The sequence below is a fragment of the Camelina sativa genome, chromosome 19 (assembly GCF_000633955.1).
Source record: "Camelina sativa cultivar DH55 chromosome 19, Cs, whole genome shotgun sequence".
Taxonomy (NCBI): domain Eukaryota; kingdom Viridiplantae; phylum Streptophyta; class Magnoliopsida; order Brassicales; family Brassicaceae; genus Camelina; species Camelina sativa.
The window spans coordinates 19,782,711-19,796,735 of NC_025703.1; the positions used below are offsets into that span (position 1 = coordinate 19,782,711).

At 37.9% G+C, this 14,025-nt stretch overlaps 1 protein-coding gene across 1 annotated transcript; it reads left to right on the forward strand.

Moving 5' to 3' along the window:
- Positions 8,340 to 9,014, forward strand: LOC104768003 (nipped-B-like protein A). Its single transcript, XM_010491954.1, has 2 exons — positions 8,340 to 8,704; positions 8,840 to 9,014. The coding sequence occupies exons 1-2, from the start codon at positions 8,340 to 8,342 to the stop codon at positions 9,012 to 9,014; spliced, it is 540 nt and encodes a 179-aa protein (XP_010490256.1).

Genomic DNA, 14,025 nt, shown 5'->3' on the forward strand with positions numbered 1-14,025 from the left:
CTCCTCGGGATCCCTTCTGATCTCAGCACTCTTTGCACACTCCGGAGTAATGAAGCTATGAGTAGCTCCAGAATCAAACATAACGTGGGACTTAAACCCACCCACCAACAAGGTATCTACACAAACCTCATGTGTTGAGAACCTAACAGTTTATCACAGGAAAGCATAAAATCTGATCTTACTAAGAATTCACAAAGACAGAGTACCAAAAATTATACTTGTGATCGCCCCGACACAGTTTCCACCAGTCTCTGTTGTCGTGTAAACCTGTGGCACCTGCTCAATCTGTGCCACCTTCTGCAAAGTTGCCACTGCCACCGGCTGCAACTTGGGACACAAGGGCATGACGTGCCCTGGCTCCCTGCAATGATAGCATACACGAGCCGCTGCCGTTGGAGCACTCCTCTTGGGACAACTAGTAACCTTGTGATCCTTGCTCCCACAACCGAAGCAACTCGCACCACTCGGCCTCTGCATAGCCTCCTACCTCCTCTTTGTTAACTGCACAGGCTTGCCGCCCTTGCTAAAACCTCCATGATGTTGAGCCTTACGAGGCTGAACTTTGGATTAACCACCATTGACTGTGCCCGGATGTCCTCCTCAATCTCTGTCGCAATCTCAACAAGCTCTGCACGCATAGCATAACTCCGCCCTCTACAGTGAACCCTCAAATCGTCACGTACAGCCCTCAAAAACCTCCTGACCTGAGCCTCCTCAGACTCCATAGCCCGACCCCCATAAGATAGAAGTCGACTGAACTCCAAGTCCAGCTCTTGCACTGACCGCATCCCCGGAGATAACTAAAGGAACTGCACCTCCAACCGGTCCAATGCCTCTCTCGGAAAGTACTTGCGGTTAAACTCCCCTACGAAGTCAGCCCAAGTCATCTCCCTCTACACTCTCCTAGCAACCACTGATCTCCACCACACCTGAGCATCACCCATCAAGTGGTGGACCCCTATGTCCACCCAAAACTCCTCAGGACATCTCAGAGTCTGGAAGTTACGTTCCACACTCGTCCTCCACGCATTTGCAGCAGTAGGATCTATACCACCCGAAAACCGTGCAGTATCGATGCCACGCATCTCCTTGAGCGTAGACAAATAACGACTATTCCCTCCCATATCTGCAGCCACTGGCTGCCGCTCCTCCACCACCATTGGTGGCACTACCTGAGCTTGAGTCGGTAACACTGCTGGTAACCGCTCCAACACCTGTGCTAACAAGCCCGCAAGATCAACACCAGGGACTCCACCCGCTGGAACTCCCACACCTGGAACCCTAGCATCACCGGCTATTGGAGCATCAACACCGCCCCCTCCGGCCACACTCATGAAATCCTCCTGGACACCCTACGACTCGCCAACGCCCTCAGCTGTTATACTCTGGTCCGCAGTTTCACTAAATGTTGGGACTCTGCCCCTAACACGACCACGTCCGCATCCACGACCACGTCCGCATCCTTGACCACGACCAGCAACAGCACCCCCTCTAACCATCTGCACTACCATGAACAGAAGGCTAAGCACACAATTAACATAACACAAAAACATAAACTCACCGTGGAATCACACTGTAGGCTCGAAGAGGATGTTCTAGGACTCCATGCCACACACAATTGAATAACTCACATAATCAATCAAGACATGCAATCCCAAATATCTACAGCAGAAAGCCTAGTGAACCCAAACCTAGAACCGTAAGGGCTCTAATACCAAACTGAAACGACCCGACCCATTTTTTTTTAAATAAATAATAATAATAATAAACTAAAACTAGTGGTCCTATATCTACTAGCCACCTAACCACAATCACAACCAACAGCGGAAATAACCAATACAACTATCAAATTATTGTCCAATAATAATCCAAAAATTATAACATAAACAATAACCAAAAATTAACCAACAGGAATCATAGAACCAGCAACCTAACAATGTTTCTAATGACACAACTCTAGCAACCTAGCAATGTCCGACAACAACCAATCGAGTATCTAGAACATCCTCCTCTACATTGCCTTGATTCCACGATCATACTTTGCCTTTACCTGCACCACAAACACAAATTGAAATGTATGAGTATTTTATAAACACTCAGTAAGGCAATCCTCCCATCTATTGGGCTATACACACAAGCAATAGAGACATCTCTAACCATCAACCAACAATCAACAATCATCAATAACAAACCAGGACTCTGCATCGACCGACACCAGTTGGGATTGCGTCGAACGACACATGATATGCATCGACCGATACTCCCATTGCATCGACCGACGCATGCTCGACATAGCACGAAACCCTAAAGTTTTACGCGCCGTCCTCGCACTTGCATCGACCGATGCACATGCCGAGCACCGTTTTCCCCCGAAGCTTCTCGCCGTATCTTCGTTCCGACAACCACAACACTCGATCCCAAGTCACAAGAAAGCATCCTAACATCCCTAATAACATTCTAACAAGCCAAACGAAACATAACAAGCAGATCAAAGAAATCTCCAGCTTAGATAAGCCATGGTCATGCACTTACCTTTGCCAAGACGATTCTGAACCACAAACAAACAAGAAGACACTCCTAGGAAGCTCCTACGACGATCTCAGCTACAGATCTCTACAGAAACCTCCTCAAATCACCCAAAAACTTCAAGAACGCTCAAGAACACTTAGGAACACCTTTTCTCTCTTTTCTTTCTTTCAAAAGCGGCTAAACACGACTAATGAGACAAAACTTGTGTTAAGGGTTTTCCCTAACCCAAAACGCAGCGTTTAACTTAAACTCGTCCGCACATAACCGGCCTTGCATCGACCGATGCACTATGGTTCGCGGATGTTATAGGTTGTCTCTGCTAAGCGATCAAAAACTACAAGGTTTGTTGATATACATATGTGGGATTATGGTATTTTAAAAGCCCCGCTTTTGAAACTAAACTTTAGATCCTCAATTTCATGTCTCTATATTGTTCAAAATTTTGTATATTATGGGTCTCTATTTTTTTTTTTACTCCAAATATGATTTTCAAATTTTTTTTGGGTAGCCTAGTCTAATATGTTGCTCTTCCTTCCTTTTAACATTGCTTCTTATTCAATGTCCTTTTTTCTCCTTTTTTTTTTTAATCTTTAAAAAATATATTTTTCTTCTTTTAAAAGTCTCATATTTATTTTATTTTATTTTAAATTTCCATAATTCATTTGATTATATTTTTAAAATTTTATAGTTAGTAGATTCGATGTATTTAAATAAAAATATCTTTTATAGATAACACCATCTTAAATGTCTTTTTTTCGTATAGTGGTGTAGACCATTAAAAAAAAAAATCTACCTCTTATAACACTATTATACTATATTTCAATATTTCATCATTAAATTTCATATATCCATTTATCATTAGTTTTTGGATATATTTTTTTTTCTTTTAAATTTTGTTCAAAAGCTAATAAATCTAGAGTTCCCATTTCTAAATCTTGCCTTAGGTGGACACCCACGGCCATGGATTTGTTCTAATCATACATCTTATGAACGGTCTTTATATATTAACCGAGTAAAAATGTTTTTGCAGCCACTTACCTCTTCCTAGACGCCAATTTTATCACTCTCAAAGCGGTCAGGTGATTCAAGTTCCTTGACCAACTTCTTTTGAATATTCTTTGACTTGCAAGTTATGATATTTCTCATGAACTTTTGTATATACATAATTGGTCCAATTCAAATTTGAATGTTGGTTAGTTGTGTCCATGTTGTCTCCGTTTTATTGTCACTAACCAATGTTACAAAGCCAATGACACTTGATGAAGTACTCTCTGACCGAGATAGTGAAAATGAAGCCGGGAATGTGGTTGAGGCTGAGGCTGAGGCTCTAGATCTGGTGTATTCCATGGTTTATAAAACAACCAATAACAAAATGATATATGAAGTTACTTGCTAATTACCTTTGAAATTTTGTAAAAACGGCAGATCATTGATGATTCTATGAAAGAGAATAAAATTATGGATATTTTCATTCAACTGTGGAACTCTTTTGTAAAAATGAATAGGTAATATTAATTTTTACGTTGAACGTATAACGTCCACTGTTATGTCTTTATTAATGGTTTTGGTTAAAAACTTTTTGGTCAAATAAAAATTATAAATTGTGTTGCAGGGGGGTTCTAGCAGATACTCATATGCCTTGGGCATATGAAGAATTTTCAAAATTATATAGGAAAGAGTTGCACGATAACTTAAAACTCGATATATAAGTATTATCACTCCACAATTCTATAAATACACCAGCATATATATACATACACTAAATTAAATTGGGTTTGTACATTTATTGGATTTTTTTTTAATAATAATTCCAGGTGCTAGCGATTATTCATGATGAAGCAATGGAATTATGGAATTGATACAAGACTTGATGGTGAGACTCGTATGTGGATAGATATGGCAGCTTCACAACTTGGCGGTCGCTTCTTTCTTGTGAAGAAATGATGGTCGAAGATGGAGATCTGACACGTTGGCAGTCGCTTCTGTAACACCCGCGAACCGAAATCCCGGTTTAGGAGATTGCATCGGTCGATGCATATAGTGCATCGGTCGATGCAGGTTCAATTTTCTGCGGTTTGACTTAAGTTAAACGCTGTGTTTTGGGTTAGGAAAACCCTTAAACTCGAGTTTTGTCTCATTAGGCGTGTTTAGCCGCTTTTGAGAGAAACGAAAGAGATAGAGAAGAGTTCTTGGTGTTCTTGAGTGTTCTTGGTTATTTCTTGGAGTTGGAAGCTGTTTCTGTAGAGATTTGTAGCTGGGATCGTGGTAGGAGCTTCCTAGGAACGTTTCCTTCCTGTGTTTGGGTCGGATTTCTTCTGTGGCAAAGGTAAGTGCATGATCATGGCTTATCTAAGCTAGAGATTATCTGATCTGTGTGTTTTTGTGTTGTGTAGCTTGTTAGAACGTTGTTTAGGTTCGTGTGAGGCTTTCTTGTGGCTTGGGATCGAGCCTTCTGGTTGCAGGAACGAAGATCCGGCAAGAAGCTTCGGGGAAAACGATGCTCGGCATGTGCATCGGTCGATGCACTTTGTGCGTTGGTCGATGCAAGTGCGAGGACGACGCGTGAAATCTTAGGGTTTTTGTGCTATGTCGAGCATGCGTCGGTCGATGCAATGGGAGCATCGGTCGATGCAAGTTAGCCTTGCATCGGTCGATCCATACCTTGAGTCGGTCGACGCAACCCCAACTGGTGTCGGTTGATGCATTATGGTGTCGGTCGATGCAGAGTCATGGTTTGTTTGTTAATTGCTGTTTGATGGTTAGAGTATCTCTATTGCTTGTGTGTATAGCCCAGTAGATGGGAGGATTGCCTTACTGAGTGTTTATAAAATACTCATGTATTGCAATATGTGTTTGTGGTGCAGGTAAAGGCAAAGTGTGATCGTGGAATCAAGGCAATGAAGAGGAGGATGTTCTAGGGACTCGATTAGATGTTGTCTGGCATTGCTAGGTTGCTAGAGTTGGTTCATTAGAAACATTGCTAGGTTGTTGGTTCCATGTTTTCTGATGATTTGGATATTGGTTTATGGTTATATTTGATTATTGGATATTTTATTATTGGAATATTATTGGTTATTGATATTGGTTATTTCCGCTGTTTGATTGTGGTTGTGGTTAGGTGGCTAGTGGGTATGGGAACACTAGTTGTAGTATATTATTATTATTATTATTATTATTATTATTTATTATATATTATTTATTATTAAAAAAAACAGGTCAGGTCGTTTCAGTTGCAGGTTAATTGGTGACAGTTTGTCCTGTGGAAAGGTTGTAAAGGATGGAGACCAAGGTTCGAGGAACGCCTGGCGCACCAATAACCTACTAGTGGATTTGGATATCCACAGTGATTGGTTAGGATTGATGCCATGCAGGGCCAGCTTGGTGTCCGTTTGGGCGGCTAACGGTGGGCTAGTGGGATCTACGGACGGTCCGTTGGGGCTGCTAGCGGTGGACTAGTGGGGTCCGCGGGACGGGTTGTCATAGCTTCTCTCGTGTGGGATCAAATGAGGGGCGTTATGGCAGAATGAAGTGCACCACAGAGTTGTGATAGGACTCGCATACAGCACAAGCTCTATGCCTTGATGACTCGCTCAAAAAGACATAAGAACAAACGTTTACTAAGTAAAGGAATCCACCTAACTTAGATAAACAAAAACAAAGCCTAAGCTTCAAAGTGAGAAAACTCTCTCTTTTATTTTCCAAAAATCTTCTATATCTTTACAATGAAACAAATGAGCTTTTTTTATTGCTCTTACATGGTATAATCTACATTAATTACAAATATATCTAAATTAATTACAAATAAATCCCCATAATGGAGAAATCATAATTAATGGTGATGATGAGGAAGAAATGGTGGATCTAGGATTTCTAGCAATATATCTGCCTTGGCAATCAATATTTCCTTGTGTGGCTCGTCGGAGAGTAGTTCAGAAAGTCCATCAGGAAATCCGTCTTGAAGTAATTCAGCTACTCGTTCAGCATATGTGATGACCGCATCAGGAATTCTTGATGCAACCACCATAACCAAATGCAATACCATCATCCAGAAATACCCTGTCACCTTAGATATGGATGTTGAGGATAATGATCATAAAAGCAATAAGAAGTAATTGAAAAATATCTGATGATTTAAACGCTGCTGTTCATTATATAGCAATTTTATATATTTTTTATTATTTAGGAGCAAAAACAAATACTATTTTTTTTAATTATTCTGTTTTGTTTTTAACAAATACTGAATCTTCGCAAGTTGTGGACATGGCCACACTTTTTCAAAGGAGCATAGGAACAAAAGGCTGGTCAAACAAACTCCGAAGATGAAAGAAATGATAGAACAAAATGGGATACTTTCCTTACTCGTGGAAGTAGGTAGACGAAGAGGTTTTGGTGGTGGAGGCCGAGGTGGTCATGGTTGCGGAGGCTCAGGCGGTCATGAAAACCTCATCTAGTGATCTCTAGTGAGCTAGTTCTTTCGTTCTATATATTAATGTACTATTGAGAAAGTTTGAAAATTATTTATACTAATAAAGAATAAACCATGAAATTTGTTTGTTTTCTTAATATGTGTGTAAAAAAACTTAAACGACACTTAATTTAAATCAGAAAAAAATTATTATCACTATTTGTATCACCTCTAACTTTTTATAACTCGTCTCACGTCTTCTTAGATCCATTTGAAACCATTAAATAATGTACAGTTTAAACTAGGAAATTTTGTTTTTAAAGAATATTCTCTTAGTTCAAAATATATGAGTAAAAATACACAAATTAAGAAATGAATATTTTTAAAATTTTCAACCAATCATAAAAAAGATGTTTGGTTTGTCCCTAACGAAATCGACTTTAATAAATATAGTCATTTTATCTCAAAGGCAGCCAATATGGAAGCGGCTGCCTTAGTGAAATAGACTTTATTTTCTTCTCTTGTAAACTGTTGAATTATTTAAAAAAACAATAAAACAGTTTAATTTATTTCTTTCTAATATTCTCACTGAAAGCAATTATTAGTACAATAATAAGAATGTGTTTCTTTATCACTGAAAATAGTTGTTAATTAACATGTATAGGCTTAATGTGGAACCGACCAAAACAATGGTACAAAAAGATGTTACATTGTAGTTAACATGTATATACTTTAGGTCACAAGTGCTAACTGCGCTATATCTTGATAGATATGAGAGATTGGGAGTATGTGACTTATTACATAAGCGGCAATACTAGAGTTACAAGTCATCTCTCGTACTCCAAAAGTAGTATGTAGTCAACTGCTCAGGATCTAATAACTAGCTTGGACAAATTGATCCGACTATCCAATAATATAAAACATTTCATCAAGTATTTACCGTAAATATCCCTTCGATGGATCTAGAAAAAGGGACACTACAAGAAAACATGGAATTGGTTACTGCAATTTGCGACTAAAAACACAGTTGCTAAATTTAGCGACTGAATTGCGATTGTTTAGCTATTGAATGGCTACTAAAATAAATCAGTCGCCTAATAGACGCTAATTGGAGACTAATGCATATTGTCGTAGTGTAGTCGCCAATTTACAACTAATTTGGAGACCAGTTTGACAGTCGCTAAAAGATTACGACTAAAGAGCTACTATTTAGCGACTGCTTTAATAAATTTGGGCCTTAACAAAATTTGGGCCGTAACAAAACACGAAAACCCATTATTTTTCGTTTTCTTCCCCGAACAAACCCTAATCTAACATTTCTTCTTCTTCTTCTTCGAGACGAAACGGCGAAATCTCAAAACCCTAGATCTAAATTCTTCTCAGTCGACAAAACCGTAAACCCTGGATGGCTGGAGTAAAGAAAAGAGGCGGAGGAAGAAGAAACCCCTCTAATCAAACCTCTGGAACCTCACAAACGGTGAATCACAGACCCGCCAATCTTCCTCCCCAGTATACCTTCACGCCGGCGAACCATCGAGTTCCAGAGACTGATTCTCAGGGAACTCCTGTCCCAAACCTCCAGCCTCCAGCGAGACCTACACCTTCTTACCGAGACTATCCACCTCCGACAAATCTGTTCCAGCACTCAAGGAGCTTTACCGGAACATCCCCTTCCGGCAAAGATCCAACCAGGCGTCCTTTTCCTCAACCTCTCGCCTCCGCGACGAATCCACCAGAATTCTCGAGTCAACTTCGAGAGTCTCCTCAACCGTCAGTCACGAATCATCATCGACAGTCTCCTCAAGTCTCGAATCTACCACGAGAGTCTCCTCTACCTCGACAGGCTCATCAACCACCCTCTTCTTAACCTGGTCAACCTCGAGCAGCTTCTGCATCGCTTCACAGTTCTCAAGCGCAAAACTCACATGAGGAAGAAGCTGATTCGGAGGATGACGGTGCAAGGGAATCAAATCTCCCAGCTGATGTACTCGCTTCTTTACATGACATGCTTGTCCAACCAGGCCGTGAGAAGTATACCACTGTCCTCTCTCCCTCATTAGAGCGTGGAACCACTTGGTAAGAATTTGGATTAGAATTTTGTATTTTGGATTAGAAATTGATTGTGTTTGTTTGTTTGGATTAGAATTTGATTGTGTTTGTTTGTTTGTGATTAGAATTTGGATTAGAATTTTTTATTTTGGATTGTTTGTGATTGTTTGTGATTAGAATTATTAGAATTTTGGATTGATTATGTTTGTTTGTGATTAGAATTTTTAGAATTTTCGATTGTTTGTGTTTGTTTGTGATTAGAATTTTACTTGGATTGATCGATTTTTTTGTATTTGATTGGAATTTGACTACTGATTTGTTTGTGTTTGAAGGTTTCGTAAAGACAAGTCATCACTTATCCGAAAGATTACAAAAGTGTTTACAAACAAGTTTGATGGTCCATATTACAGTTGGGGTTGTGTTCCGAATGCAAGAAGAGTAGGTTACTTCTTGGAATTCGCGGTAAACTTCTACTCCTTTCAATTTGATTTCTGTATTTATAGCTTTTTTCTTGGTTTTTTTTATCACTAACACTAGTCTTCTTTTGTAGAAAACACACACCTGGGATCCCTCTCTAACCGGTGTGGTTCAAGCAAAGTTCTATAGCATTTGTCAAAACCGTATGAAAGACATGGTTTCCAAGGCAGCAGCTCAGCGAGAGGAAGTGAAACCGAGGTGGATTGAGAGAACTCTTTGGAAAGAAATGTGTGACTATTGGAACACAGAAGAAGCCATGGCAAAGAGTGCAACCACTTCAGCAGCTCGAATGTCTGACCGTAATGGTCTTGGCCCTCACAAGCATGTATCAGGGCCGAAGTCTTACTTACAAATCGAACAAGAGATGGTGAGTTACATCATAACCTTTTCATTGTTTAATTACTTGACATCAAATGGTTCCTAACCTTTTCATTGTCTAACATTCCAGGAAGTAGAATTGGGAAGACCGCCAACTATTCCTGAAGTTTTTCTCATGACTCATACCAAAAAAGATGGTACTTTTGTGGATAAGAAAGCGCAAGCAGTTCATGAGGCATATAAGAAAAGAAGGGAAGCTAAGTTGGCTGCTCAGGATAATGATGAGTCTTCAGATGGTACTTCACGTCGATCAGAGCTATCTCATGAGGAGGATGATGAGCTCTTTCTTCAGGTAATTTGCTTCTTTCTAATAAGCTGTTAATTTTTTCATTGTTAAGTAATTATAATAACTTTTTCTCTCTGTTTTGTGTATGGAGTCTACTTACATTAATGATAGAGGAACATACTTTGGAGTTGGAAGCCTAGGAAGTTACATCAACGGGAAGCGGAAGTACCCTGGAAGCTCTTCTACTTTCACAACCCTGCAACAACAGCTTGAAGACGCTAACCGCAAGATAGAGGAACAAGCATAGCGTGACGCAGAGGCTTCACGGGTTGCAGCTGAGGCTTTGCGGGTTGCATCTGAGCAACAAGCAGAGATCTCACGCTTGGTGAGCTTCCTCAAGACTAACCCAAACTATGTCGCCTTCCTTGAGTCTCAAACCAATGACCCAAACCCTGCTGATTTTCAAAGTTAGGTTCCCTCATGTAATATTTGCAACACTCTTGGATATTTGGTTTTTTTTTGGAACTTTTGCAACTTTAGTAAAAACATGGTACTTATGTCTTTGTTTAATTTCATGTTTGTTATGTTTTAGTACATGTGTTCTTAATCAGTTTTGGTATTACAAAATCAAATAATGCATTTTTACCAGAATTTTTTTTAAAACATGATAATTAAACAGTCGCAAAACATTCACCAAAACGTAAACAAAACAGTACCCAAACAGTCGCAAATGAGTAACCATATCAGTCGCTAAAGCGTTGCAATTCAGTCGCAACTTTAGCGACTGTTTGGCGAGGGAAGAGCGACCCCAATTATGAGTCGTCAATTAGTAGCTCCATTGCGACTTTTTAGCGACTGATTTTTTTAGCGATGCATTGTTTAGCGACTATGTATGTCAGTCGCCAATCAGTCGTGACTAAGTAGTTAGCGACTATATAGTGACTATTTTTGCAGTCGGTAAATCCATGTTTTCTTGTAGTGGGAAGACGATATTTTTCTTATGTTACATACAGTTGTGTCTCCCCCACACGGCCATACATGACCGACAATGTCTAACTGGACTCTTGTTCCGTTCATCATCAATCTGACATTATTTTTGGCATGGCTCATGTCTATCCGGCCACAGATGTATTTTGAAAATGTTTCATTGTCTCTACGCCTTAAACTCTACTTAGTTTACTCAAACAATAATTTTAATCTCCATCAGTACTTGACACTCTTTTTTGAGCATTAGATTCATAGTTTGACTAATCGCGTGAGCTTATTGTCATTATGACTTAAGCAACAAATATATTCAAGAAAAAAAAAAGCTAAGTCTCATTTCTGTTTTTTTAAAATGTTGTTGTTTCAGGACCACACTTGCCTCCGTCAATAAGGTTGACTCCCTATCAACCTTGTACAAGTTTACAGATTACAAAGATCTGTTCTCTCCTTAACAGTTGAATTGTTCTCTATTAATCCATCTAGATCCAACACATGTGACTCAACAGTTCGACGAATCTAACTTATATATTTACCAAAAATTATTATTAGTCATAGATACAAAACATTGTTTACTTATATAGATTACTTTATAGTTTGAATATTTGAATACCTTATATAACATTAATATATTTATATGTCATTGACCAGTAAAATACAAATAAATTTATATATATAAGGTGAGCTACCTTTTGATGTAGATAACAAAAGTTGGTGAAAGACCTAAAAAATAAAATAAAAAAGAGAGTGTTTTTTACTCCTCTTCCTCCTTAGCTTCCGGCAATTATCTTTTTGTTCTCGAGTGCATCTACTTTTATCAATCACGTCTCAACTTATTTACGTACATCTATCCAAAATTCCATATTACATTAGCAAATTTAGCTTCCACATTAACGTAGTAGCATGAGTTTGTTTCATTTGTTTGTTCTCTTTTTAAATTTCCATCATAATAATATAATATTATATTCAATTTTAATTTCCGTCTTAGATCTTAATTTTACATTTTCAGGTATAATAATATAAATTAAAAATATTTATTTTGTAGATCCAACATCCTTTGTTATTATAATGGATCTCCTTACGGTCACAACAGAAGCTGAGCTCGTCCTTGCCACCGTTATGGTCACAACAGAAGCTGCGGGTGAAAATGAAGTCGAGAATGTGCCTAAGGGTGAGGTTGAGGCTCCAGATATATGAAGTTACTTAATGACCTTTGAAATTTTGTAAAAACTGCAGATCATTGATGATTCTATGAAAGAGAATAAAATTATGGAGATTTTCATTCAACTGTGGAACTCTTTAGTAAAAAAAAATAGGTAATATTAATTTTTAGGTAAAAAAAATCCATTGTTATGTCTTGATTAATGGTTTTGGTTAAAAACTTTTTGGTCAAATAAAAACTATAAATTGTGTTGCAGAGTTTTGGCAGACACTCATATTCCTTGAGCATGTGAAGAATTTTCAAAATTATACAGGAAAGAATTGCACCATAACTTAAAACTCGACATGTAAGTATTATCACTCCAAACTCGACATGCATATATATACATCAACATATATATGCATATACTATATTAAATTGGGTTTGTACATTTATTGGATTTTTTCTTTAATAACAATTTCAGGTGCTGGCGATTATTCATGATGAAACAATGGGATTATGGAATTCTTGACGCAACCACCTTAACAAAATGCAATACCATCATCCAGAAATACCCTTTCACCTCAAATATGGATGTTAAGGAAAATGATCATAAAAACAATAAGAAGTAATTGAAAAATCTCCGATGATTTAAGCGATGCTGTTTATTATAATGCAACTTTATATATTTGTTATTATTTTGGAGCAAAAACAAATACCATTTTTTAATTTATTCTGTTTTGGTTTCTTTTTTGTTTTTCTAGTGAGTACAACAGAAAAACTACTACACATGCATCAAATAGTGAATCTAGTACATGTAGAAATGAGGAGAAACATGAAATGGATGTGGATGAAAAGCTCTCAACACTGAATCTTCGCAAGTTGTAGACATGGCCACACCTTTTCAAAGAAGAATAAGAAAAAGGCCGGTCAAACAAACTCCGAAGATGAAAGAAATGATAGATACAAAACAGGATACTTTCCTTACCCGTGGAAGTAGTAGCCGAAGAGGTCGTGGTGGTGGAGGCCGAGGTGGTCGTGGTTGCGGAGGCTCGGGTGGTCATGGAAACCTCATCTAGGGATCTCTAGTGGGCTAGTTCTTTCGTTCTATCATTTCTTGTTTTTTAAATTTTTAAGTTTATGTTATTTCTCCACATCTAAGATTAAGTGTATGCTTAATTACTTTTTCTCTAAAATGCATTTTAGAAATGTTTGACCCAAAAGACATAGCCATGTAAAAATTACTAACACATTAATTTTAATTATCTTTTTATTATGAATTTTTGTCTAAGCTTCTTGTCCACTTTTCTTATTTTCAGTGAGTCCACTTTCTTTGTATTATTTTATATAGACTTAATATGTTAAAAAAATCTTGTGTTAAGATAAAGTTTTGGAACCTTATCAATGGATCTCATTCTAATGTCTTGACACCAACAACAATAATTATAGTGTGGATTTTCAAAGTGATAAAACGACAGGAATATCTTCCAATTACTTGTCTCTAATGTTATTTTCATCGACATCAAGATACATATAGTCTATGTTTTTGTTTTTGTCATGTTCTTGAATATTCAAATGTACGTACCGACATTAACAACAACAAAATCATTGATGATATAGATGTTTGACAACATAGAAACAAGTGTGTATCGTTTTTTAGGAGAAAAAAATAAGTATTTAACTTTTTTTTTATATAAAATGGGGGTGGGGAGGGGAATCTTCTAATAGAGGAATAAATAAAATGGGAAAAATTCCCTAATAAGAGGAACTAATAATATAGAAAAAAAATTACTTACTAATAAAAGGGAGTCATTGAGATTAAAACACTCTCTTAACCTG